General features: G+C 41.3%; 2 protein-coding genes across 2 annotated transcripts in view; one reads left to right on the top strand and one right to left on the bottom strand.

Annotated features, from left to right (window-relative positions):
* Window positions 1-1166: 1166 nt before the first annotated feature.
* LOC131950937 (circumsporozoite protein-like) lies at window positions 1167-20994 on the bottom strand. Its single transcript, XM_059313149.1, has 3 exons — window positions 20974-20994; window positions 17324-17760; window positions 1167-1614 (listed from the first exon to the last, which is right to left on the bottom strand). Exons 1-3 carry the CDS (start codon window positions 20992-20994, stop codon window positions 1167-1169), a joined length of 906 nt encoding a protein of 301 aa, XP_059169132.1.
* LOC131950944 (uncharacterized) overlaps window positions 2851-24796 on the top strand; it is a 145561-nt gene continuing 123615 nt past the window's right edge. Inside the window, exons 1-2 of the mRNA XM_059313156.1 lie at window positions 2851-2899; window positions 23612-24329. Of these exons, the coding sequence (XP_059169139.1) occupies window positions 23641-24329 (689 nt within the window). The 5' untranslated portion in view covers window positions 2851-2899; window positions 23612-23640. The remainder of the gene's footprint in view (window positions 2900-23611; window positions 24330-24796) is intronic.

Here is a 24796-nt window from a genome sequence, read left to right as displayed (position 1 = left end):
AGGGGGGGAGGAGGAGATGGAGGGGGAAGAGTGGGGGGGATACACTTTATTTGTGGCTAGCTTGAATGACATATTACATGGAATCGGGTAAATGTTTCTCTTGGTGTGTAAGTTGAAGGATTGTAAAGGGTGTTACATGATTGTTGTGTTAATTGCACATGATTGTTGTGCTAATTGTAAACGATTGGTGTGCTAATTGTACATGATTGGTGTGCTAATGATTGGTGTGCTAATTGTACACGGTTGTTGTGCTAATTGCACTTGATTGTTGTGTTAATTGCACATGATTGTTATGTTAATAGCACGGGATTGTTATGCTAATAACACATGAATTATCTGATTGTTGTGCTGATTGCATTGAATTGCTATAATTTCCAATATTAAGACAAACGTGGATTGTAGTGAAGTTGTTAATCGGTGTGGTCGTCAGATAATTATGTCTAAAGATCAGTCAGGTAATTATGTCTAAAGATCACTCAGGTAATTCTGTCCAAAGATCACTCAGGTAATTCTGACCAAAGATCACTCAGGTAATTCTGACCAAAGATCACTCAGGTAATTCTGACCAAAGATCACTCAGGTATTTCTGTCTAAAGATCACTCAGGTAATTCTGACCAAAGATCAGTCAGGTAATTTGTACTATTTTGCACCTTTGTCTACAAGTTTGACCATCAATATTTTATGCTTCAATCACACCAGTTCTACGTCTAGACGCGTAATTAGGATATCTTAATTAGAAAAATAAAAGGGAGAGAAGAGAAGAAAGAAATATTCTATTGGGGTGGACGCGAGAGACTAAGTTTATTCTTACAGCAATCATAAAGTAGGGAAAGAATCATGGTAGTATTTGTTTGTAGGCCAATAAAAACTTGGAATAATTGTTTTTACGTTGCATTGTTGTGAAATATTGATGTGTTCGATCCAAGGTTATTTAGAGCCCGTGGCAGTATAACGGAGGGGGGGGGGGGGGAGAGAGAATGGGGGGGGGGGGTAGCCAATCAGAGGACAGAAAGCTGTGAGCTAAAGGTGGCGCTGTCCGATTGATGTTGTGGCGAACACTTGTAGGGGGGTCAGACATTCACACCCGATCCCCCGGGCAGCCATTTTGTGATGAATAATTCTCTGTGTATTAATTAGGGTAGTGCCAGCCATTGTTTCACCGTCATCAAGGTAATGCAATGGGGTTGGGGTCAGGCGTGTCAATGGGGTTGGGGTCAGGCTTGTCAATGGGGTTGGGGTCAGGCGTGTCAATGGGGTCGTGGTCAGGTGTGTCAATGGGGTTGGGGTCAGGCGTGTCAATGGGGTCGTGGTCAGGCGTGTCAATGGGGTCGTGGTCAGGCGTGTCAATGGGGTCGTGGTCAGGCGTGTCAATGGGGTCGTGGTCAGGTGTGTCAATGGGGTTGGGGTCAGGCGTGTCAATGGGGTCGTGGTCAGGCGTGTCAATGGGGTCGTGGTCAGGTGTGTCAATGGGGTCGTGGTCAGGTGCGTCAATGGGGTTGGGGTCAGGCGTGTCAATGGGGTCGTGGTCAGGCGTGTCAATGGGGTTGGTTGGAGTCAGGCGTATCAATGGGGTTGGGGTCAGGCGTGTCAATGGGGTTGGGGTCAGGTGTGTACTGATCCATGAACCACCAATACATCCGGGCCTTAAAGTACCCACTGGAGTCTCGCACTGTCTGTAAACCCTCTACACCTCTGTACTGTCTGTTTTACTTGACTTGATGCGGAGATTCTTGTCCACGTTTTGCATTGTCCGTCGACACTTATAGAAACAGGTCTTTGTAGCAACAGACAAGGGAAACACAGATCTGTAGAACATGGAAAGAGATCTATTAAAGCATAGAAACAGATATATTACACATAGAACTAGATCTATAGAACATAGAAACATATCTGTTGAACATAGAACAAATCTACCCCATATAGAAACAGATGTATTGCAATTAGAAACATCCTTCTGTCTTTGTAACATGTGTACCGGTACATATTGAACACAAAATATGACAGAAACATCATAGGAAGACTTATACCAATTTCTATGATGACCTACAAATCGAGGGGAATGTCGTGATGTATTAGGTCCCATATCAAAAGGTCATAAAATAAGACAAAATAGTTTGTTGGAGAAAACACAGATAACCCATCAGTTCCTGAAACTTGACAAACATTGACATCTTTTAACGTGGACAAACATTGACATCTTTTAACATTGACATTGACGTCTGATATGGACAAACATTGACATCGTCTAACATAGACAAATATGGATTTCTTTTAACGTGGACAAACATTGACATCTTCTTTAGGTGGAATCTATACAAACGGTGTTGCCCGAATTTTTTTTTTTGAAGACCAAAATAAAATCTCATCAAGGCTTGGACACGTCTTTGATCCAACTCAATTAAACACACCGGGCATCTGTCTGCTCAACTCTCTCCACAGAACGGATTCGATTCTCAACTCCACGGAATGGATTCGATTCTCAACACTCGCCCTCTAGATCGATACCCCGATGCCGGAATTGTCCACCCCCTCCCCCCATCCATCCCATTATTGGCACCGTTAGAAGCGCTTGTGGTCCAGCAGAGACAGCAGTCTGTGAGAGGAATGGCGTCCACCCCAGGTTTTTTCTCTCTCCATTTCTCTCCCCTTGTGATTCCCTCCCCTTGCAGCACTGAGCCGAGAGAATCGAGCGAGGGACACATACAGTGTGTAGGGTTTTCCGTCTTCGATTGATTCCGGAGCCGTATCGGTGGATTCTGGTGGATTCCAGCCCTCTCGCTCCCCACCCGGGATCTTGCTGCAAGAGGTGGTTGTTTGTGTGGACGTGTGTAGCTGCGACACGGAGGAGATTCTGGAATCGTCTTGTGTGTAGGGATGGAGTTAAGGATTCTGTGGCTGGTAATGTTGGCCTTGTTGTGCGTGAGCTTGTCTGTTGAAGTGCGCGCGCGAGTGTGTATGTATATGTGTGTATGTGTGTGTGTGTTGTCTATCGATCGAAGCCATGACATTTTCGGGTCGCCTACAAACGAAAACACGAACAGCGAACAAACCTCCATTCACACAACCTCGCTAATGATGTTTTTTTTTCTGTTTTTTTTTTTTTTATTTTTTTTTAATTATCATGAAAATTTTACAATCAGGTTAAATTGATTTGTTCTGGTTGTTGTATAATTGATACATTGTGGGTTGGTGTCATCATTAGAGTCATTTCATCATTGATGTCATTCTGTGCGGGGTAATCCAATCACTACAGACATACCACACTTTGATATCAGTCGGGGGGGGGGGGGGGGGGTAAACTCGGTCAAACGGTTGTGTCGTGGATATTTGATGTCTGTGTCATGGATATTTGATGTTTGTGTCAGTGTCATGTAAACTCGTCAACTTTATTATTTAAATAGAATGTGACATGGGTCAGTAGAAATGTGACATGGGTCAGTAGAAATGTGACATGGGTCAGTAGAAATGTGACATGTGTCAGTAGAAATGTGACATGGGTCAATAGAAATGTGACATGGGTCAGTAGAAATGTGACATGGGTCAATAGAAATGTGACATGGGTCAATAGAAATGTGACATGGGTCAGTAGAAATGTGACATGGGTCAATAGAAATGTGACATGGGTCAATAGAAATGTGACATGGGTCAGTAGAAATGTGACATGGGTCAGTAGAAATGTGACATGGGTCAGTAGAAATGTGACATTGGTCAGTAGAAATGTGACATAGGTCAGTAGAAATGTGACATGTGTCAGTAGAAATGTGACATGGGTCAATAGAAATGTGACATGGGTCAGTAGAAATGTGACATGGGTCAATAGAAATGTGACATGGGTCAATAGAAATATGACATGGGTCAGTAGAAATGTGACATGGGTCAGTAGAAATGTGACATGGGTCAGTAGAAATGTGACATGGGTCAGTAGAAATGTGATATGGGTCAGTAGAAATGTGACATGGGTCAGTAGAAATGTGACATGGGTCAGTAGAAATGTGACATGGGTCAGTATGAATGTGACATGGGTCAGTAGAAATGTGACATGGGTCCGAAGGGTGTGACACACCAGTATATGATCGATGACGTGAAGCAACACTCTATGACAAATTCTGGTGGTGACTGTTGTTGCCTCATCTCTTTCATTGTTGCGAAAGATTGCGGTAAGTCGGTGATGTTGTAAAATCGCGGTGAGTCGGTGATGTTGTAAAATCGCGGTGAGTCGGCCATGTAAAAGTTGAGGTGAGACGCTACTTGATAAGATGATGTAACAACTGGTCGACACTGAAAGATTAAAAAAAAACTTGTGGGAATACAAACCTCTTTTAATGTAGCCCAGACAAGCGAACATTTTGGACCATAATAACTTTGGGTTTATCGGTTAGAATCAGCGCCAAAAGAAAAATCAATTCGGAATATCGCACCGCGCCAAGGATGATGTTACTTCTATGTCTTTATTATTTTTTTACTTTCTCGTATATACGAAGTATAGAGAAAGTATTGTAATCGTGCAAAAAAAAAAAAAATCGAGATTTTTACAAATCTCGACGTTTTACACCTCACTGATACGGAAAAACATAATTTTGCAATCTTGTCCGTATGTCTGTGTGTCTGTCTGTGTGTCTGTGTGTCTGTGTGTCTGTCTGTCCGTGTGTAAACACGATAACTTGAGTACCTTTACAGCTAGGTTGATGAAATTTCATATATAAGTATTTTATCAAAATCGTAGATCCGTATCAACTTTTGAGCGATTTCCGACAACCGGAAGTGGTACTTTTTCTACTTTGAATTTTTCAAAAGCCTATAACTTGAGTACTATTTCAGATAGATGAATGATATTTCACATGTAAGTAAAATATCTAATTCTCTACCTTCTGTAATATTTTGAGTAATTTCCGTTGACTGGAAGTAGTACTTTACGCTACTTCCGATTTCTCAAAAAAACTAATGTAAATTTTAAAAGTACTAATAATATTGCGCACTATTATGCGCTTTTTTATAAGGCGTTCACTTGGTGTGCAATTGATTGTCTACGAGATTTTATTCTATTTTTAAAACTTTAAGTATTTAAAATGGATTAAAAATCATGTCTATAGCCCGAGTTCCCATCCCCTGTTATTTTATATAATAATATTCGAGAAAGTTTAGGGGAGATCACTCCCGGTTTATTTTCCATAATGCGTGTTTAATTTCTTGAAAGAAAATTTAATTAACTTTACAAGTTTTCATGTTTGAGGTGCTACAACGTGAGACTGTCTAGCCAATTGACACAAGAGTTTTAAGAAAAGTTTTAAGAAAAAACTATGGCATGGCCATTGTAAATAGTCCACTGGTTGGCTAAACAAATGTCATAGGGTGTTTTTTATGTATAGCTGTGGCATTGTTTTATAGAAAGTTTAGATATCTCATTATAAAAATAAAGTACCCTTGCAGATGTCCATTTGTTTAGACGCAGTAGAGTTTACCTGTTTCTCACAGAGTTTCTTCGAAAAAAGTCTACCCCCCCCCCCCGAACGAAATGAAATTTATATAGAAAATATATACTTTTAACAGTGTCCGCCCCCCCCCCCCGAAGAAAGTCTACCGCCCCCCCCCCCCCCGAAAATTTCAAGTGCCCCCCCCCCCCCCGGAAAAAAATGTCTGGAAGAAACACTGGTTTCTCATGTTGTAGTGTGGCTAGTGGGACAGGCCGAACAATTGACAGCCGACAGGAAAAGCCGAAGACCCGCGTATTCCAGAAATTTCATCCCGTCTGCTCAGCCCCACCCTCACATTTCAGATCGTAGACAGCCAATGTTTGTACTTGGTGCTTGACGGCTAAATGACAGGAAGATGAGGTGTCATAGATGTCATGTGTTGTTGGTGTCATTGATGTCATGTGCCTCTCATTGGAGGAATACACATGTTAAGAAGGATCATCAGACATAAATTATCAGGCTCTGTTTAGATCTTTGATTGTTTAGACGGTTGGATGTTTGGACGGCTCAGTGTTTGGACGGCTCAGTGTTTGGACCTTAGGTTGTTTAGACGGTTGGATGTTTGGACGGCTCAGTGAGCGGCTCGGTGTATGGAATGTTAGGAGTTTGGCCTAGAAATAAAGAAAAAATAGTCTTTAACCGCAATACTCCCCCCCCCCCCCGCCTCCCTATTCCTCCATCGCTTGTGGTACCGATAACGTTTCCCATATTTTCTCACTGTATGCTGTATTGATTTATTGGCATTTGAACCCAAACGTAACTACCCCCCCCCCCGCCATCTTGAAGTGACGACCCAATCTGTAGGACTACACGACGCCAACCACGTTAAGTATTTCCTGATCACGACAGCAACATCCGATCTTCTCATCAAAAAAGTTTTTTTTCTTCTACTTGGATTTTTATTTGTAAATTATTTTACTTGCCGATTTTTATTTGTAAATTATTTTACTTGCCGATTTTTATTTGTAAATTATTTTACTTGCCGATTTTTATTTGTAAATTATTTTATCTACAGATTTTTAGTTATAAATTATTTTACTTGCAGATTTTTAGTTATAAATTATTTTACTTGCAGATTTTAAGTTATAAATTATTTTATCTGCAGATTTTTATTTATAAATTTTTTTATATGCAGATTTTTAGTTATAAATTATTTTACTAGCGATTTTGAGTTATACATTATTTTACTTTTGGTTTTAGTTAGGATTTTTTAAAATACCGTAAATGGTCGATATTTTAAAATTCGCGTTCTTCAAAGAGAATACCAGAAGAACAATTAATAAGTCGAGCACGGGACACGACTGACGCGCGTCAAGCAGGGCGTCACGAATGACGCATGTTTTTTTATAACCCGGGTACGGGCGACCCGCGTTAAGAACAAACCGGGCAACTAACGATCCTGTTTTAAGACTGACCTAGTTTTGTTGAATGATTCGAGTTTCGAATGACCTCGTTTTGTTGAATGATTCGAGTTTCGAATGACCTCGTTAGGTTGAGTGATTCGAGTTTCGAGTGACCTCGTTTTGTTGAGTGATTCGAGTTTCGAGTGACCTCGTTTTGTTGAATGATTCGAGTTTCGAATGACCTCGTTTTGTTGAATGATTCGAGTTTCGAATGACCTCGTTTTGTTGAATGATTCGAGTTTCGAATGACCTCGTTAGGTTGAGTGATTCGAGTTTCGAGTGACCTCGTTTTGTTGAATGATTCGAGTTTCGAATGACCTCGTTTTGTTAACTGATTCGAGTTTCGAGTGACCTCGTTTTGTTGAGTGATTTGAGTTTCGAGTGACCTCGTTTTGTTGAATGATTCGAGTTTCGAATGACCTCGTTTTGTTGAATGATTCGAGTTTCGAATGACCTCGTTTTGTTGAATGATTCGAGTTTCGAATGACCTCGTTTTGTTGAATGATTCGAGTTTCGAATGACCTCGTTAGGTTGAGTGATTCGAGTTTCGAGTGACCTCGTTTTGTTGAATGATTCGAGTTTCGAGTGACCTCGTTTTGTTGAGTGATTCGAGTTTCGAGTGACGTCGTTTTGTTGAGTGATTCGAGTTTCGAGTGACCTCGTTTTGTTGAATGATTCGAGTTTCGAATGATCTAGTTTTGTTGAGTGATTCGAGTTTCGAATGACCTGGGCTACTTTTGTTTCAAGCTACCGTGTCACGTTCACAATTGTGATATAACAGAGTTTAACGTGATACAACGAGACGTGATATGGTCAGAGTTTCTTCCAGGCATCTCTTCGGGGGGGGGGGGGGTGCGAGCGAAAAAATTCTACCGCCCCCCCTCCCCCGAACGAAATGAAATGTATATAATTTATATAGAAAATATATACTTGTAACAGTGTCCGCCACCCCCCCCCCCCCCCGAAGAAAGTCTACCGCCCACCACCCCCCCCCCCCGGAGAAAAAAGTCTGGAAGAAACACTGGATATGGTGTGGCGTGACACAATGCGACCAGCTATAATGTGACGTGATGCAGTGCTGTGTGACACACAGTGACGTAACACACACATGATCGGACAAAATGTCACGTGGCACAGCGCGACGTGATACAATACGACCTGACACAATGTAGCGTGATAGTGTCACACTATACTGACCTATTTTCTTGCCATATTTTAAAATTCCGAAACAAATATTGACTTGAAGAAAAAAGAAAAATTTTCCATTTTAAATATTCTCCCCCATACAAACCATTTGGAAATATTACACTTCACCAGGTCAATCTACTGACATTAAGGTTTGATTACAAGCTTTTATTACAAGCTTTTATTTAACTCACTTCCTCGTCAGTCGTCAGTCTAGACGGAAACGCATGAGTGAAAATTCGGACAGTTCTACTTGACCGATACGATTCACAGTTGGCACGTGGGTCAAGACATGAAGACAATGCAATCTGAAATTAAATTTGACTTAATTGGATGCCTAATTAATTTTTTATGAATTAATAAAAATTTGGACCGAATTAGTAGGCATGTCTAGCCAACCACACCACACGCGTCATCACCTTCAATAGCTGCGCCATCACGTAATGGCTGCGTTCAAAAACCATTGCGCGCCTACTGAACGTGATGTTCAGTAGGCGCACAATGGTTTTTAGTCATGTAACTCTATTGTAAATAAAACATGTAAAGTACTGAAAAAAAATTCATAAAAAACGTTTTAATAACAAGCTTTTATGTAATGATGCACTAAAAAGTAGAAAATAAATTATAGACTACTGTTTAAATAACTATAAAGAAAAGCGTGGGTGTCTTCCTTAACATTAGTAAAGGTATCCAATAGATACTAAAGTGACCCACGCTTTTCTTTATAGTTATTTAAATAGTAGTCTATAATTTATTTTCTACTTTTTAGTGCATCATTACATAAAAGCTTGTTATTAAAACGTTTTTTATGAATTTTTTTTTAACTCACTTCCTCGTCAGTCTGTCTAGACGGAAACGCAGGAGTGAAAATTCGGACAGTTCTACTTGACCGATACGATTCACAGTTGGCACGTGGGTCAAGACATGAAGACAATGCAATCTGAAACTAAATTTGACTTAATTGGATGCCTAATTAATTTTTTATGAATTAATTAAAATTTGGACCGAATTAGTAGGCATGTCTAGCCAACCACACCACACGCGTCATCACCTTCAATAGCTGCGCCATCACGTAATGCTGCGTTCAAAAACCATTGCGCGCCTACTGAACGTGATGTTCAGTAGGCGCGCAATGGTTTTTAGTCATGTAACTCTATTGTAAATAAAACATGTAAAGTACTGAAAAAAAAATTCATAAAAAACGTTTTAATAACAAGCTTTTATGTAACAATGCACTAAAAAGTAGAAAATAAATTATAGACTACTATTTAAATAACTATAAAGAAAAGCGTGGGTGTCTTCCTTAACATTAGTAAAGGTATCCAATAGATACTAAAGTGACCCACGCTTTTCTTTGATTTAATTGACTATGAAGTGTGTATATTTAACCCAAAAAAAAAATCAGCAAGGTTACCATGGATTTATTTGATAACTGAGATGTGTTCTTCAAGTTAATTCCCCCCCCCCTCTCCCCCCCCCCCCCCCCCCCACACACACCTTCTTTGCGCTTGTTACTTTTACTTCAGTGATTTAAAAATATTTAAGTTACAGTGGGTTTGTTTCAGGCTTAGATTTTTTTTACATATTTTTTTCGGCCGCTATGATAAAAAACTTTTAAAAAAAAAACACGTTTTATTATCGGAACTATCTGGTCAAACTTGTTTGCGTACATTAGGGTCACTATTAAAGGCCTAGGGTAACTATTAAAGGCCTAGGGTCACCATTAATGACCTAGGGTCACAATTAAAGGCCTAAGGTCACAATTAAATGCCTAGGGTCACTATTAAAGACCCACGCTCACTAATGAGAGAGTATTTCGGTTATTTCATTAAAAATAATTGGTTACTTTTAAAGATTTTCTGCTAATATATCGAGCTCGTTACATGCGGTCAAAACGATTCCAACAACTCAACGATACCCGACGTAAAAAGTCCCCCGTCCCCCCCATTCAGTATCGACTCGATCTTTTATTTAATAAACAGTTTTTACAACAATATCATGGATCGATTACTCCCCAGAGCACAATGGTCTAAGGTTAAAGCTGTATTGTACTCGTCACGTGATGCGGTATCGATCCTGGCGTCAGTCACTTCAGGCTAATTACACGAGTACCAGATTTCATATGGCAGCCATTTTGTTGTTTCTTGCTTAAATTGAATAACATATCACGTGACAAATTCATCACGTATTTCATCTGAAGGCTTATTTTTTTTATTTCCGGTTTTTGTTTTTTTTTTTCACCTTGCGCAAGGGGAGTGAGGTGTGTTTGGATGAATTCAAGAACAGATAATTTGGTGCTATCAAAGTCTGATAGATGTTCATTGTGTATGGTGACGGGAATGGGATACGGCATGTTTGAATGATGATAGGGTGTGTGGTGTGTGTGGTGTGTGGTGATGTGTAGGCAATGCGGTATGTTTGATGTAGAGGGTGTAGGTGGTGTGTGATGTGTGTGATGTGTGGTGACAATACAACATGTTTGATGTAGAGGATGTTGTAGAGTGTGTGGTCCGTGTGGTGTGTGTGGTGAAAATACAACGTGGGAGGGGGCGCTCTGCCCCCCGAAGAGAGTCTACCGCCCCTCCGAACGAAATGGAATTTATATAGAAAATATATACTTTTAACAGTGCCCCCCCCCCCAATTTCAAATGCCCCACCCCCGGAGAAAAAAGTCATTTAAAATAGGGCGGGGGGAGAGATATAGGACCCTAGGCCCCACTCACCCTTAATCCGCCCCTAGGCCCCACTCACGATTAATACCCTAGGCCCCCCCCCCTCACGATTAATCCACCTTAGGGTCCTAAATTTTTTCATAAATTTCTGTTTTGTCATAAAGTTTTGTCCTAAAAATTTTTGTCATAAATTTAGGTCATACATTTTTGTCATAAAATTTTGTTATGAAGTATTGTCATACATTATTGTCATCAAGTTTTGTCAAACATTTTTGTCAAACATTTTTGTCATACATTTTCGTCATAAAGTTTTGTCATAAAGTTTTCTTACATTTTTGTCATAATTTTTTCATAAAGGTTTGTCATAAAGTTTTGTCATAAAGTTTTGTCATAAAGTTTTGTCTTACATTTTTGTCTTACATTTTTGTCATAAAGTTTTGTCATAAAGTTTTGTCATAAAGTTTTGTCTTACATTTTTGTCATAAAGTTTTGTCATAAAGTTTTGTCATAAAGTTTTGTCTTACATTTTTGTCATAAAGTTTTGTCATGAAGTTTTGTCTTACATTTTTGCCATAGCTTTGTCCTAAATACCTGCCAGTTCACGCATGTCACTTAATAAAAAAAATCCCCGTTTTTTCTTCAGCTGATCACGCAATATCCGAATACGTCCGTTTTTCTGTCCGCCATCTTCTATTCCTGTCTGCCCCCTACCCCACCCCCCACTTAACGTAACGCCTAAACCTGTTAGAAATACATCCCTTAATTGAATAACGGAAAACTTGGCATTTTGCCCGGGGCAGGCCCAGCGCCCCTCCCCCCTGCGGCACTTTAACAAAACAATTCCCTCTCACCACCCGCCCCCTACCCGCTCACCCCCCCCCCTCCCCCCACTCTTCTAAACTGACCATCTCATCTTTTGTCCAGCATTCGAAATGGCGCGCGCTAGGCAGACGTGATGACACAAACGCTGGTCAACAGCAGACGACACAATTGCCATTCTCTGGGATATAATAGCGGTGGGGGGGGGGGGGATGAGGGGGGATATTATTCCACACGGTCCCCCTAACCAAATATCATGGATCTAACTTGGTGAATAGTTCTAACAGTTATTGATCCAGGGGGACTGGGTGTGTTGTCTTACTTCATGTGGGGGCACAGATGTGGTCCAGTACAGAGTGGATGTGTGGGTGTGTGGGGGGACTGGGTGTGTTGTCTTACTTCATGTGGGGGCACAGATGTGGTCCAGTACAGAGTGGATGTGTGGGTGTGTGGGGGGACTGGGTGTGTTGTCTTACTTCATGTGGGGGCACAGATGTGGTCCAGTACAGAGTGGATGTGTGGGTGTGTGGGGGGACTGGGTGTGTTGTCTTACTTCATGTGGGGGCACAGATGTGGTCCAGTACAGAGTGGATGTGTGGGTGTGTGGGGGGTGTGGGGGACTGGGTGTGTTGTCTTACTTCATGTGGGGGCACAGATGTGATCCAGTACAGAGTGAATGTGTGGGTGTGGGGGGTGTGAGGGGACTGGGTGTGTTGTCTTACTTCATGTGGGGGCACAGATGTGGTCCAGTACAGAGTGTGGGGGTGTGGGGGTGTGGGTGTGGGGGGACTGGGTGTGTTGTCTTACTTCATGTGGGGGCACAGATGTGGTCCAGTACAGAGTGGATGTGTGGGGGGTGTGGGGTGTGGGGGGTGTGGGTGTGTTGTCTTACTTCATGTGGGGGCACAGATGTGGTCCAGTACAGAGTGGATGTGTGGGGGTGTGGGGTGTGGGGGGGACTGGGTGTGTTGTCTTACTTCATGTGGGGGCACAGATGTGGTCCAGTACAGAGTGGATGTGTGGGGTGTGTGGGGGGACTGGGTGTGTTGTCTTACTTCATGTGGGGTACAGATGTGGTCCAGTACAGAGTGGATGTGTGTGTGGGGGGGGTGTGGGGGGACTGGGTGTGTTGTCCTTACTTCATGTGGGGTACAGATGTGGTCCAGTACAGAGTGGATGTGTGTGTGGGGGGGTGTGGGGGGACTGGGTGTGTTGTCTTACTTCATGTGGGGGCACAGATGTGGTCCAGTACAGAGTGGATGTGTGGGTGTGGGGGGGTGTGGGGGACTGGGTGTGTTGTCTTACTTCATGTGGGGGCACAGATGTGATCCAGTACAGAGTGAATGTGTGGGTGTGTGGGTGTGAGGGGACTGGGTGTGTTGTCTTACTTCATGTGGGGGCACAGATGTGGTCCAGTACAGAGTGTGGGGGGTGTGGGGGTGTGGGTGTGGGGGGGACTGGGTGTGTTGTCTTACTTCATGTGGGGGCACAGATGTGGTCCAGTACAGAGTGGATGTGTGGGGGTGTGGGGTGTGGGGGGTGTGGGTGTGTTGTCTTACTTCATGTGGGGGCACAGATGTGGTCCAGTACAGAGTGGATGTGTGGGTGTGGGGGTGTGGGGGTGTGGGGGGACTGGGTGTGTTGTCTTACTTCATGTGGGGGCACAGATGTGGTCCAGTGCAGAGTGGATGTGTATGTGTGGGGGGTTGTGGGGGGACTGGGTGTGTTGTCTTACTTCATGTGGGGGTACAGATGTGGTCCAGTACAGAGTGGATGTGTATGTGTGGGGGGGGGGGAATGAATGACGGTTATTTGTGTGTGTGGATGTGTGTGTGAGAGAGAGAGATAGGGGGCTCAGTTAAAGTCTAAATAAGTGTAATAAAGGAGGTGGGAGTATACAATCATTAAGAACAAAAATGTTCCACGGAGTACATGCTTACACATGTATTTGGTTTCTTACCTGATCCATCTTTTTTTTTTGGGGTTGGTTTTAAAATTCGTTATGATCTGGGGTCGGTCTATGTAAGTCAATGTAGGACATACATGGGCAGCGTAGGACATAACTGGACATCACAGGACATAACTGGACAGTGTAGGACATAACTATAGAGTGCTAGACATTACAGAACCTACCTAAAGATTGTCTGGATTTCTGGCACCAGCCTACAGATAAAGGACGTTGATGTATTTAAACCCATCAAGAATTCCTGGCACCAGCCTAAGATAGAGGACGTTGATGTATTGAAACCCATCAAGAATTCCTGGCACCAGCCTAAGATAGAGGACGTTGATGTATTGAAACCCATCAAGAATTCCTGGCACCAGCCTAAGATAGAGGACGTTGATGTATTGAAACCCATCAAGAATTCCTGGCACCAGCCTAAGATAGAGGACGTTGATGTATTGACATCAAGAATTCCTAGCACCAGCCTAAGATAGAGGACGTTGATGTATTGAAACCCATCAAGAATTTCTGGCACCAGCCTAAGATAAAGGACGTTGATGTATTGAAACCCATCAAGAATTCCTGGCACCAGCCTAAGATAGAGGACGTTGATGTATTGACATCAAGAATTCCTAGCACCAGCCTAAGATAGAGGACGTTGATGTATTGAAACCCATCAAGAATTTCTGGCACCAGCCTAAGATAAAGGACGTTGATGTATTGAAACCCATCAAGACGCGAGAAGCTGCTCGAGTTTTTGTTGGTTAAACTAAAATGTTTTTCGTGTACGAGGCTATTCAGTGTCGTCGTCGTCGTCCCGTCCCCCCCCCCCCCCCCCCCCCTAAATTTTTTTACAATGTTTGAGTTAAGTATGAATTCATGTTCGTTTTATAATGAATAGGAGAGGTGTGTTTAAAAATTAGAATTTGAAAAATAAAATTAAAGTAGAAATATATATATAAAAAAAAGATAGGTTACTTCAAATTAATAATCCAAGAGACGGGGTAATTATGTAAATTATGTAATAATTAACAATTAAACTGGACAGATGTAGTAACTTTTTTGTGCAAACTGGACAAATGTAAACATTTATTGCAGAGGCGTAGCTAGGGGAGGGCGGGTGGGGCGGCCGCCCCGGGCGCCGACCTCAAGGGGGCGCCAAAAAGGGTAGAGAAATTAAAGTATAGAATTATACACTGTCAAAGTTACGAAAATAAACGAATACAAGGCTTTACACACTGATTTAGCTGTTTTTTAATATCAATTTTGTGGCACCAAAATTAAAATGTTACGGCTTAGTAGCCGGTAATAAGTGTCACAAACCTTTCCAACTGGGGTGGGGGCCCTTTTTCACAGACATGAATAACTATATATAGAAATAGGAGGGGAGGGGGCGCAAAGCTGATAGTCCGCCCCAGGCGCCGGAATAGGTCGCTACGCCTCTGATTTATTGTACGAAAACTGGACATATGTAGTCATTTGATGTACACCTGTCTCTTCTGATGGCTTAAATTTTCCGATGTTTACCCCCCCCCCCCCCCCCCCCCCCCCCCAACACACTGGCCCTCGTCAAAGTGGAGGAAGTGATCATTCTAGTCACGTGTGTGATGACGTCATGTCAGTGGGCTGCTCCGCGGTTTATTTGTGAATGTGGCGCTTGACAACTTGGAAATTATGTTGGATGCAACTTCGTATCTTGGGGGATATTTTGTATGCAACTTCGTATCTTGAGGGATATTTTGTATGCAACTTCGTATCTTGGGGGATATTTTGTATGCAACTTCGTATCCTGGGGATATTTTGTATGCAACTTCGTATCTTGGGGGATATTTTGTATGCAACTTCGTATCTTTGGGGATATTTTGTATGCAACTTCGTATCTTTGGGGATATTTTGTATGCAACTTCGTATCTTTGGGGATATTTTGTATGCAACTTCGTATCTTTGGGGATATTTTGTATGCAACTTCGTATCTTTGGGGATATTTTGTATGCAACTTCGTATCTTTGGGGATATTTTGTATGCAACTTCGTATCTTTGGGGATATTTTGTATGCAACTTCGTATCTTGGGGGATATTTTGTATGCAACTTCGTATCTTGGGGGATATTTTGTATGCAACTTCGTATCTTTGGGGATATTTTGTATGCAAATACGTATCTTGGGGGATATTTTGTATGCAACTTCGTATCTTTGGGGATATTTTGTATGCAACTTCGTATCTTTGGGGATATTTTGTATGCAATTTCGTATCTTGGGGGATATTTTGTATGCAACTTCGTATCTTGAGGGATATTTTGTATGCAACTTCGTATCTTGGGGGATATTTTGTATGCAACTTCGTATCTTTGGGGATATTTTGTATGCAACTTCGTATCTTTGGGGATATTTTGTATGCAACTTCGTATCTTGGGGGATATTTTGTATGCAACTTCGTATCTTGGGGGATATTTTGTATGCAACTTCGTATCTTTGGGGATATTTTGTATGCAACTTCGTATCTTTGGGGATATTTTGTATGCAACTTCGTATCTTTGGGGATATTTTGTATGCAACTTCGTATCTTTGGGGATATTTTGTATGCAACTTCGTATCTTTGGGGATATTTTGTATGCAACTTCGTATCTTGGGGGAGATTTTGTATGCAACTTCGTATCTTGGGGGATATTTTGTATGCAACTTCGTATCTTTGGGGATATTTTGTATGCAACTTCGTATCTTTGGGGATATTTTGTATGCAACTTCGTATCTTTGGGGATATTTTGTATGCAACTTCGTATCTTTGGGGATATTTTGTATGCAACTTCGTATCTTTGGGGATATTTTGTATGCAACTTCGTATCTTTGGGGATATTTTGTATGCAACTTCGTATCTTTGGGGATATTTTGTATGCAACTTCGTATGAAGGGGAGGACGTATTCAGATTTCGTCCAACTTTACACTTTGAGGAGATGTTAAGATGTTATACTTACTCCTAATTATGTTAACAAAACAACGTCCCGAAAATATACATTTAGGGGACCATTCATAAATGACGTCACGCTCATCACACCTCATCACAAAATACTGACCACCACTCCGAAATACAGTTGTTGTTTTTGTTTTTGTTTCTTTTTAAAAATGATTTCTGGCTTCAGCTATTTTCTGTGCTCGGTCAAGTTTGAGTATATTTAAAGGCGAAATAATGGCTAAAATTATTGTTCCATATTTTTGAAAATGCAAAAATTATTGTCACAGTTTCCCAACAATTGCTACAACAATACTGAGACTATTGCTACAACTAAACTAAGACTATTGCTACAACAAAAGCGAGTCTATTGTTACAATAATACTGAGACTATTCCTACAACAATACTGAGACTATTGTTATAACAATACTGCGACTATTGCTACAACACTGAGACTATCGGTACAACTAAACTGAGACTATTGCTACAACCATACCGCTGATTATGTTTAAAATACCAAGTTTAAAGTCAAAGAAAAATAGAACAAGTGGAATATCTTTAGATCCATCACTAGAGTTCGCGCGAGGCCGAGTGTCACAAGCAGGACCGAATTACATCAATCCTCTATCTTACGGCTGCCACGAATTACTGCGCCATTGCTGGGTTTAAAAAAAATAGTCCGGGGCTGTAGGATAAAAGCCCGCGGCTGTAATTAGATCTTCAATAGTGAAACTTCGAGTCGAATCCATCATTATATTTTTTATCAATGTAATTCTGTTAGTGTGTTCGTCGTTAGTTTTAGTACAGCCGGGACTTGTACAAGTGGGACAGTCTTGGGAGAGTTGTGGAACTTGATCAGTCTTGGAAGGGTTGTAGAACTTGGTCTTGAGAGAGTTGTAGAACTTGGTCTTGAGAGAGTTGTAGAACTTGGTCTTGAGAGAGTTGTAGAACTTGGTCTTGGGAGAGTTGTAGAACTTGGTCTTGAGAGAGTTGTAGAACTTGGTCTTGAGAGAGTTGTAGAACTTGGTCTTGGGAGAGTTGTAGAACTTGGTCTTGAGAGAGTTGTAGAACTTGGTCTTCATAGAGTTGTAGAACTTGGTCTTGAGAGAGTTGTAGAACTTGGTCTTGAGAGAGTTGTAGAACTTGGTCTTGGGAGAGTTGTAGAACTTGGTCTTAGGAGAGTTGTAGAACTTGGTCTTGAGAGAGTTGTAGAACTTGGTCTTCATAGAGTTGTAGAACTTGGTCTTGGGAGAGTTGTAGAACTTGGTCTTGAGAGAGTTGTAGAACTTGGTCTTGAGAGAGTTGTAGAACTTGGTCTTAGGAGAGTTGTAGGAGTCAGTATTTTCAGAATTATAGAACTTTGTCAATCTTTGTCGACTTTTAAAACGTGATCAGTTTTGCTAACAATGCGCTACAGAAATCAGCATAGATCGAACTAAATTGGAAAATAATTTTATATATATATATATATATATATATATATATATATATATATATATATATATATATATATATATATATATATATATATATATTATGGTTCCCCCATCCCTTCCCCATCCTTCGAGTTTTTGTCTTATGCGAAGGCTTTTGAAAAGTTTGCTAGAGAACTTAAAGACTCGGAATGTAATTCTTACAGAAAATGCTAGACTACAAATATCAAGGCTCGTAAATTAGAACTAGATTTAACATGAAGGTACGGCGTCGCTTTTTGCCTGCTCAAGCAAAAATTAACTGGTTTTAATTGGATCGAAAATAGGTGGGTGTGTGTGGGAGTGAATGACAGGAGAGGAGGAGGGGAGTGTGTGGGTGTGGGAGTGTGTTATAGGAGGGAGTGTTTGACAGGAGGGGAGTGTGTGGTAGGAGGGGAGGAGAGGGTGTGGGACTGTGGGACTGTGGGGGTGTTTGACAGGAGGGGAGTGTGGGCAGGAGGGGAGTGTGGGGTGTGGGACTGTGGGACTGTGGGGGTGTTTGACAGGAGGGGAGTGTGTGGTAGAAGGGGAGGAGAGGGTGTGGGACTGTGGGACTGTGGGGGTGTTTGACAGGAGGGGAGTGTGTGGTAGAAGGGGAGGAGAGGGTGTGGGACTGTGGGACTGTGGGGGTGTTTGACAGGAGGGGAGTGTGTGGTAGGAGGGGAGGAGAGGGTGTGGGACTGTGGGACTGTGGGGGTGTTTGACAGGAGGGGAGTGTGTGGTAGGAGGGGAGGAGAGGGTGTGGGACTGTGGGACTGTGGGGGTGTTTGACAGGAGGGGAGTGTGTGGTAGGAGGGGAGGAGAGGGTGTGGGACTGTGGGACTGTGGGGGTGTTTGACAGGAGGGGAGTGTGTGGTAGAAGGGGAGGAGAGGGTGTGGGACTGTGGGACTGTGGGGGTGTTTGACAGGAGGGGAGTGTGTGGTAGGAGGGGAGGAGAGGGTGTGGGACTGTGGGGGTGTGTGCAGGAGTGGAGTGTGGGCAGGAGGGGAGTGTGGGGTGGGGGAGTGTTTGACAGGAGGGGAGTGTGGGGTAGGAGGGGAGTGTGGGGGTGTGGGAGTGTGTGTCAGGAGTGTAGGAGGGGAAGGGACGATATTAGTGTACAAGGGGAGGGTACCGTTACATCATTACTAGACAGTGAATCACGAAATCTTTTTCTCGCTTGTGATGGGGAATAAAAGGTGGTTTCTCTATACAAGAAATGTCGGGAATTATTCATCAGGGGACGATAACCTGCGATTACTGTCAACTGAGGGCAGAAAGGACCATAACTCAGAGATAACAGTTATCTTCCCATACCTTCAGGGGAATGTCGAGTCTGCAGAAAATATTGCCAATTTTTGCTGTTCTCTGTCAAGTTTTCATTTCTCAGTCAAGTCAGTCACGTTTTCAATGCTCGGTCGTTTACAATTCTCCATTAAGTTTTTAATTCTCGGTCAAGTTTTCATTTCACAGTCACGTTTTCAATTATCTGTCAAGTTTCCAATTCTCTGTCAAGTTTCCGATTCTCTGTCAAGTTTCAAATTCTCTGTCAGGTTTCAAACTCTCTGTCAAGTTTTCAATTCTCTGTCAAGTTTTCAATTCTCTGTCAAGTTTTCAATTCTCTGTCAAGTTTTCAATTCTCTGTCAAGTTTTCAGATGTCGGTCAAGTTTTGAATACAATTTAAAGCCACAGGAAAACTTTCTCGGCGTGGTGTAAACAATCGTCTGCTGGGCAGCAGATGAAATGTGAGCAGACGACTGGGCTGTAATGAACGTAATTGGGAAGGTCCATGCCGAAAATAGCCATCGTGACGTCATCGTGATAGAAGGCTGCTCTGGTCACAGGCTATTATTAGCCAGCAAATAAAAGGTTGGACAAAAAGCGGATTGGAATAGATAAATATAGACCGACGGAAGGAAAGGATGGGTAAATATAGACCGAAGGGAAGAAGAGGGTTAAAATATCACAAATTTTAAGGAATAGTGACTTTCTCATTGTTTTTTAATGATAAATATATCACAAATTATAAGGAATAGTGATTTTTCCATTTTTTTTTTACTTTCTCGTATACATAATATAGAAGAAGTAATGTAAACGTGCACAAAAATCACATGAAATTTTGACAGTTTACACAGTTTTACACCTCAGTACTTCATCATATACGGAGTATAGGGGGCTAACTTTAATCGGGTTAAAACTCTAAATTCAGATATATCGAAATTCCGGCGTTTTACGCGTAATCGAGTCGGAAAAACTGCGCTTTGCAATTCCGTCTGTGTGTGTGTCTGTATGTCAACGTACCATTACAGTTAGGTTGACGAAATTTCATAAATAAGTATTACATCAATTTGAAGTTCTGTAGCAGCTTTCCATCTATTTCCTTTAAACGGAAGAGTAATATTCAACTTTCGATTTTTCAAAAGCCTATAACTTGTGTACTGTTTCTGATAGATGAAATTTCACATATCAGTAAAAGATATAATTCTGTTTTCTTTCAGTGACCGGAAGTAGTACTTTACGCAATTTCGCATTTCTCGAAAAACGCGTATGAATTTATAAAGAACTAATGTTCCGCACAGTTATACACAAATTGTTTGCTGTTCACTTGGTTCGCAATTCTTTTTTCTCTACAAGATTCTATTCTATTTTTAAAAGTTAAAGTATGTAAAATCTGATTAAAAATCATGTCTATATCCCGAGTTGCCATCCCCCTTAGTGTTAAATAGGAATATTCGAGAAATTTTAGGAAAATCAGTCCTGCTTTATTTAATAATAAATATAAAACACATTATAAGGAACAGTGATTTTCCCATTGTTTTTTTATATGATTAAAATATGACAAATTATAAAGAACGCGGTTTTCCCCAGATTAAAGGAATATACATTGCAATTTTTTAATACAAAAAATGTAAATAATCGTTAATAAAAAATGTAAATAATCATAATGAATTACTAAATTTTCCCAATGTTTTTTTTAAAAAAGATTTTTTATAAAAGTAAGTTGATCTCTCTTCTTACTATCAAAGGCTATTTAATGTGTTGAAGTAGTGGGTCGGCTTGCTTTAGTGTAGCAAACCTTTTTGCTTTGTTTAGGCATTACTGTTGGTGCTAAGGTTCTGCCTTACATAAAGGATTACAATCTTTGTTATAGTGATCCACACCATCAAGGTTTCTTTCTGATATTTTTCTCCGGGTGTGTGTGCGGGGGTGGAGGGGGGGGGGAGACTTGAAACCTGTTGAGGGTGATACTCCAGAAGAAAGGGGATGGCGGAAATCATGGCGGACACTGGTTCAAGAACATATTTTCATTTTTAATTCTCCAATTTTTTTTTTCTATTTTTTTTGTATCCGTGGTTGATGTGCTCTACGAAATGGGGGAGGGGGGGGGGGGAATCAGTCCTGAGATAATTAGCAATTAACGATAGCCTGGTTTAGAATTGATTACTTTTAAGTTCTCTAACTGGTGCAGTTATTGCCCGTGGCAACCGTTTTGTCATCAGCAGCTTGACAAAATCAAAACGGTATCCAGTCAAGTCTGCGCATCAAAAGGACGGAAGCGCGTGATCTCAGACGTCTGTGCGCATGCCTGAACTCGTGGTGTCAAGTAAAACGGAAGCTGCGTGCTGTATTAGCATAGAGCTAGTAAAAAAAAACTTTTGGCTTTGGTTTCGAATTCATGAACGAAGATTAGAGCAGGGAATGGATGTTGTGTGGTTTATGGCTGGTGATTGCTCCAGAGGCGTATCGAAGGGGGGTGGGGGTGGGGGGTACATATGCCCCCAGGCGCCGACCCTAAGGGGCGTCAAAATGGGTTGGATATAAAAATTAAAAGCTCATTTTAGCTGCAGTTTTGCATTATAAATACAAAAATACATGGGGGGGGGGGGGAATTGAAAGTTTGTCCCCGGGCGCCGGGAAGGGTCGCTACGCCTCTGAATTTCTCCGTGATTTTCTTTTCTTTTTAAAAAAAAAAATCGTCTTTAAAATATGACAGGAGAGACCAATACAATTTTTAAAAATATGGACATGTGAGGATTTTGTTAAATATAAAACATACTGACGTTTTTGTTAATTTACGTAGAATCTTAAAACATAAAACTGCTAATTTAATTACCTAAATTGAAACGAGCTTTTCATGACTTAATTCTATTTTCTTCTGTTTTTCATTTTTTGCCTGTTTTTTTTTAAATAACTTGATGAAATAGATTTAAAAATGTTTCTACGAGTTTCTGCGAGAGGTAAAAACATCAAACTACTTGAATTAAATTAAGGTAATTATTATTTACGCTATGTCGAAATAGTGCTTTCATTCAAACTAAAACTAAAACGTGTATATTTTTTACTATACAAGCTGTTTTCAGATGTTAGCAGGTTCTAGCTATGTGCAAGTTCTAGCTGTGTGCAGGTTCTAACTGTGACAGGTTCTAGTTGGGTGTATGTTCTAGTTATGGCAGGTTCTAACTGTGACAGGTTCTAGTTGGGTGTATGTTCTAGCTATGAGCAGATTCTAGCTGTGTGCAGGTTCTAGCAATGTGCAGGTTCTAGCTGGGTGTATGTTCTAGCTATGAGCAGATTCTAGCTGTGTGCAGGTTCTAGCTGTGTGAAGGTTCTAGCTATGTGCATGTTCTGGCTTTGAGCAGGTTCTATCTGTGAACATGTTTAAGATTTCTTTATTCTTTATGCAAAGTTCGAGCATTCATAGATCGACACTTCAATTTATTCAAATAAATAAATTAACAATAGGACGTCGTGGTCGAATGGTAGAGCGCTCTACTGTTGGTCCAAAAGACTAGAGCTCGTATCCCGGGCTCCAGTCCATAGGAAGTCCATAAGTCCACCAACTCTAATGGGTACCTGACTCACACTATCAATTAATATGCGGAAGTCACCGAGGTAGGTGAACTCTACTTCACATGTTCCAAGGACCGTAATGTTCAAAAAGGTATTCCACTCCAATCAATAAACAGAAGAAACGTTCAGTAAGTCAATCAATGTTCTGCTGGTGCTTCTAATCAAGTTGGTCCGACACTAATTTCTCGCCCCACCCAAATTGATGCTGCTTCCAAAATTTCGAGTCTTTTAAATATTCTGGTCCTTCCAAGACGTCCGGTCCTTCCGAAAATTCTGGTCCTTGCGAGGTTTTCCAACTACAAAACTTAGAAAAAACCAAAGCCAAAGAATATAAAACGACGTATAAAACCTTTTCTTAACACAGTCCCTGTAGAGTCCATGTAAGCAGATTTCTGATTGGACCGGACCAGACAGAACTCACAACAAAGTGATAGTAAATACCCAATGGAATCTGTGATATCAAATCGAGATAATGAGTAGAAAATATTAAGTTACGTAAAGTACACTATTCGAATAAAAAGTCTTAAAATAATGATCACTTAAACATTAGTTGTTGTTTTTTTTTACCAAAAGTAATTAAAGTAAAAAAGTAATAAAAAGGAAATAACTCAGAATGAGATGATGTAAAAAATAAAAAAATAAAAATTGTTTCCTTCCTTTTAATAAATAACGACTTGGAACTTCGTTTTTACAACATGTAGGATGTATTACATTAGTTTATCGTACAAAGTTGTATGAAAAAAAGCTGCTGTTTAAAAATTACACTGCATGCTATCAATCTTTTAATAAAGCTATTTTATTATTTTGTTTTCTTAAAATTTAAATTAATGACCGTTAATTAATTAATTTTTGTATTTGGCCAGGTTGAAAGTAAAAGAACCAGAATGGGGCCATGAGTTTCTGGAACCTTCAGCTGCCAGGATGGATACACTCTACGTCTGTTCGCACACACATCAGCCACACCACCACACACACACGGAGCAACCACACCAACCCACGCACAACCTGCATCAGGCCAACGTTTGCTTTCAGTAGGCCAGTTTGGATTTTATTTTGGCCACTGTTTGAAATTTTGGCCAGAATTGCAAAAAATCTGGACAACAAAGAATCTTCAGATCTATGCCAAAAATATATCTCCGGTCATCATATTGCAGTCAGGAATTACGTTTTTAAACCACCCCAGCTAATTCTTCTAGACAAGGGAAGATTCTCTCTCATCTGCCCTCGCCGCTTCGTCGTTTTCTTGGAGTTTTTAATTCGTTTTCTTGTTCTCTGTTCAAATCTTCTCTCCACATTCGGCAACTGGTCTGTGATCGTGCTGACCCCCCTTGCTGGTCTGGTAGTGATGGGAAACGAGGGCAGCGCGCCATCGTCTGAAGAAAGCACCCCCATCTCGGAGTGTCCATCCATCTACTCCATCCACTCCAGGGTCAGGTCCTCTGTGGAGAGCACCCGCGCCCCCTCCCCCATGGAGGCCCCGGAGCCGGACCTGAGCCACCTGACGGCCGAGGAGATTGCGCAAATCCGGAGCGTGATGGAGAGGGCGAGAAACTTGCAGCAGGACGAGGCGTCGCGTGCTAGGTGAGTCGATGTCATTCGTGTATGTCATTGGTACATGCCATTCTTTGATGTCATCGGTACATGTAATTCTTTGATGTCATTGGTACATGTCATTCTTTGATGTCATTGGTACGTATAATGTGTACATGTCATTGGCATAAGTCATTTGCGACATGTCATTTGTGTATGTCATTGGTACATGTCATAATTCTGGTTTAAATCGGTCATATATGTTATTGTGGTGATGGATCAAAAATAGTTAATGCGTCACATATGAGTTGAGGTGGTGGGTCATTATGAGTTGAGGTGGTGGGTCATTATGGTTGAGGTGGTGGGTCATTATGAGTTGAGGTGGTGGGTCTTTATGGTTGAGGTGGTGGGTCATTATGGTTGAGGTGGTGGGTCATTATGGTTGAGGTGGTGGGTCATTATGGTTGAGGTGGTGGGTCATTATGGTTGAGGTGGTGGGGTGGGTCTTTATGGTTGAG

This window comes from Physella acuta, unplaced genomic scaffold (genome assembly GCF_028476545.2).
Source record: "Physella acuta isolate Inbredline_101_S28 unplaced genomic scaffold, ASM2847654v3 ptg000791l, whole genome shotgun sequence".
In the NCBI taxonomy this organism is placed as follows: domain Eukaryota; kingdom Metazoa; phylum Mollusca; class Gastropoda; family Physidae; genus Physella; species Physella acuta.
Note: the sequence above shows the minus strand (reverse complement) of the source record. Positions and strands in the feature narration are given on the sequence as shown.